General features: G+C 29.2%; 1 protein-coding gene across 1 annotated transcript in view; it reads left to right on the top strand.

The window, feature by feature from the left end:
* LOC106465910 (serine/threonine-protein phosphatase alpha-3 isoform-like) overlaps window positions 1-2,582 on the top strand; it is a 44,853-nt gene that overhangs the window by 18,380 nt on the left and 23,891 nt on the right. The window contains exon 3 of the mRNA XM_022394399.1: window positions 179-286. Coding sequence (XP_022250107.1) covers window positions 179-286 — 108 coding nt within the window. The remainder of the gene's footprint in view (window positions 1-178; window positions 287-2,582) is intronic.

The raw sequence follows: 2,582 nt of genomic DNA, 5'->3' as shown, positions 1-2,582 counted from the left end.
TCAATTAACAAACGGAGACGTAACAGAAGGGTTAAAGTGAAATAGCTTAGCAATGTGTGGCTATCATCTGGTATTATTAATAAGGATTGAAAAGAAACCTAACAAAACCTTTTATAAATTTACAGTGTCATTACTATAAACGTTTCATTTATTCACACTCATATTTTATGCTTTATAGAGGACGCCAGTCGTTAGAGACGATTTGTTTGGTTCTCGCTTACAAGATCAAGTATCCTAACAACTTTTTTTTACTTCGGGGAAATCATGAATGTGCTAGTATTAACAGGTTAGTTTAGTAATTAGTTAATATAAATATGATATGGTTGTATATTAACATGTGGTATTATTTTTCATGAACTGTTTCTTTTAACTAGTTTCTCAAGACGTATTTTCCCTAATATAAATATTTTTAATTGTGGTTTGTAATAACGTGTTTGGCCGCTATGCTCTGCTCCATTCACTGATGTAAGTTTGAATTCAAAACACAGATGAAAACAAATGGCCTACAGTATTCGTTTGTGTTCATTTGAGAAATAATATGGAATTCGGGAAAAAAATGTCGTTACATGCAGGTAAGTTGTTAATAATTCAAAATGTGCCAGTGTTAGCCAGAAATGAAAACAGCGTTAGTAATAGTATATTTTTGTAAAATTCACACAATTGTTTTTATCGGTTGTACATAGTAAAACTTTTATTTATTTTGTTCACAACGTATAAACCAGGTGAAAGGTTGTGAACAAAATAAACAAAAGTACTCGTATTGTTGAAATAACCTGTAAAATAGTGTTTTAATTTAAAGAGTTGTGTCTGTGCAAGCTAGTGTTCAAACTTCAATTATAAACTTAAAGTCCACGAGAACGACTTAGTTTTATTTACTTCTCTATATAAATCAATTACGTAAATTGTTGGGAGACTAGGATTATAGTCATAGAATGAAATCCCATTAGTATGAAATATATCACTGTATTGATAATTAGATAAGAAATTTATTGCAGTTTAATTATTTGTATTTACTTAATAAATCACCAGGTGTTCTTTTTCTATTTGTATGAAAGCATCTGTCTATTTAAGATTCATCCATTTAAAATATACTAAATGTATAGACTTTCTTTAAAACATCGTAACCTTTTTTCGCTTTTTTAATAAATTTTAGTGACTATTTCGACTTTTTATGTTTATATGTATTTTTATCAAAATTTATATAATCACATTTGGCTGAAGTAAATGTGACAAAAAATCATTTACCCACATTAACTCTATAGGCCTTACCAACTACATTTATGATTTATGTATGACGTTATGATCGACAAAATTATGATTAAGTTCTCAGCACAAGCAGTCTTACCAATGCCATGGAAATAAAAGTATGCGAAACTGAATCAGCCTACACTTATAAGACACAGCACTGCAGTAGATAGTATGTCTAAATGGTGCGCGGACTCCTGTCAGGTGGTTCGTGGAAATTTTTCATAATTACGGAAAGAAAACAGTAGCATAATATATAAGTCCGATTATTGTCAGCCGAGATAAAATGAGAAAAAAATCAGCTCATATGCAAACAAAAACGTCTGAGATTCACTGGTTTAAAATAACAACCCAATCAATAAAGTTGAACTTAAGATGAATTATGATAAAAATGCAATTTAGGATGTCAAAACAGTCAAAAGATTTAAAATTCAAGGTGAATAAAAGTAAGTAAAAAGACTAAATCTGTTACTTCAAGTAATATGCTGTTTACTTGAATCCAGAAGGTTCAGACATTTATCACAACTACTAATTAGAGATGTTACCTAACCCAAGTACAATAACTCAAGTCATTATATGTGAAGTAAGCTCTGTAACCTCTATCTGATTGTATTAAGTTAACGTTTGAAATAACTCACAAGTCATGTCGTAAAAACGTTTGTTCTGTGATTCTCAAAGGTGTTTCTGAAGACAGTTAGTTAGGAATGCTTACGATGTTAATGAGTAAAAGTTTGTATATAATACTAGAAATTATCTTTTTTTTTGTTTAGCAAAATGAAGGGGAGCGAATAGACTTAAGACATCATAATGTTGACACAAGAAATAATAATTATTAAAAATATTAATCATTTTGCATAATGTAATTGAATAGCTAAAAGTAACTGAAACTAAATAACATTATTGCATGATTGTCTGTTCGTTAAAGTTTTTGATTTACTGGACTTTGTCAGATTTCTTGTAACTAAGCATCATGTTCTTTTGACATCTTAAAAAGATGCCCCTCTTATTCCTAGTTTATTGTAATGTGTTTTAACTGTCTGTAATTTGGGTAGTTTTTCTGTTGCTGATATTTGACAAAAAATTACAATGTTTTCGAGCTAATGCCTATATTGCCACAGCTTTTGATATGAGCTGTCATAATACAATTAAAGTCAATATAGGAATTAAGTCTATAAAAATTAAACTTAGGTTATGAAACGTCTAATGCGAATAGGTAGATAAGATAATTATCTCTTTGTATATATATATATAATAGCCAAGTGTCTATCTGTCTGTCACGTTCTATATCTCCTGAACAGTTACTCATAGAGAAAAATTATATATATATATATATATAT

This window comes from Limulus polyphemus, unplaced genomic scaffold, assembly GCF_000517525.1.
Source record: "Limulus polyphemus unplaced genomic scaffold, Limulus_polyphemus-2.1.2 Scaffold71, whole genome shotgun sequence".
Taxonomy (NCBI): Eukaryota; Metazoa; Arthropoda; class Merostomata; order Xiphosura; family Limulidae; genus Limulus; species Limulus polyphemus.
The sequence above is the reverse complement of the archived record's forward strand: the minus strand, read 5'-3'. Positions and strand labels throughout refer to the sequence as shown.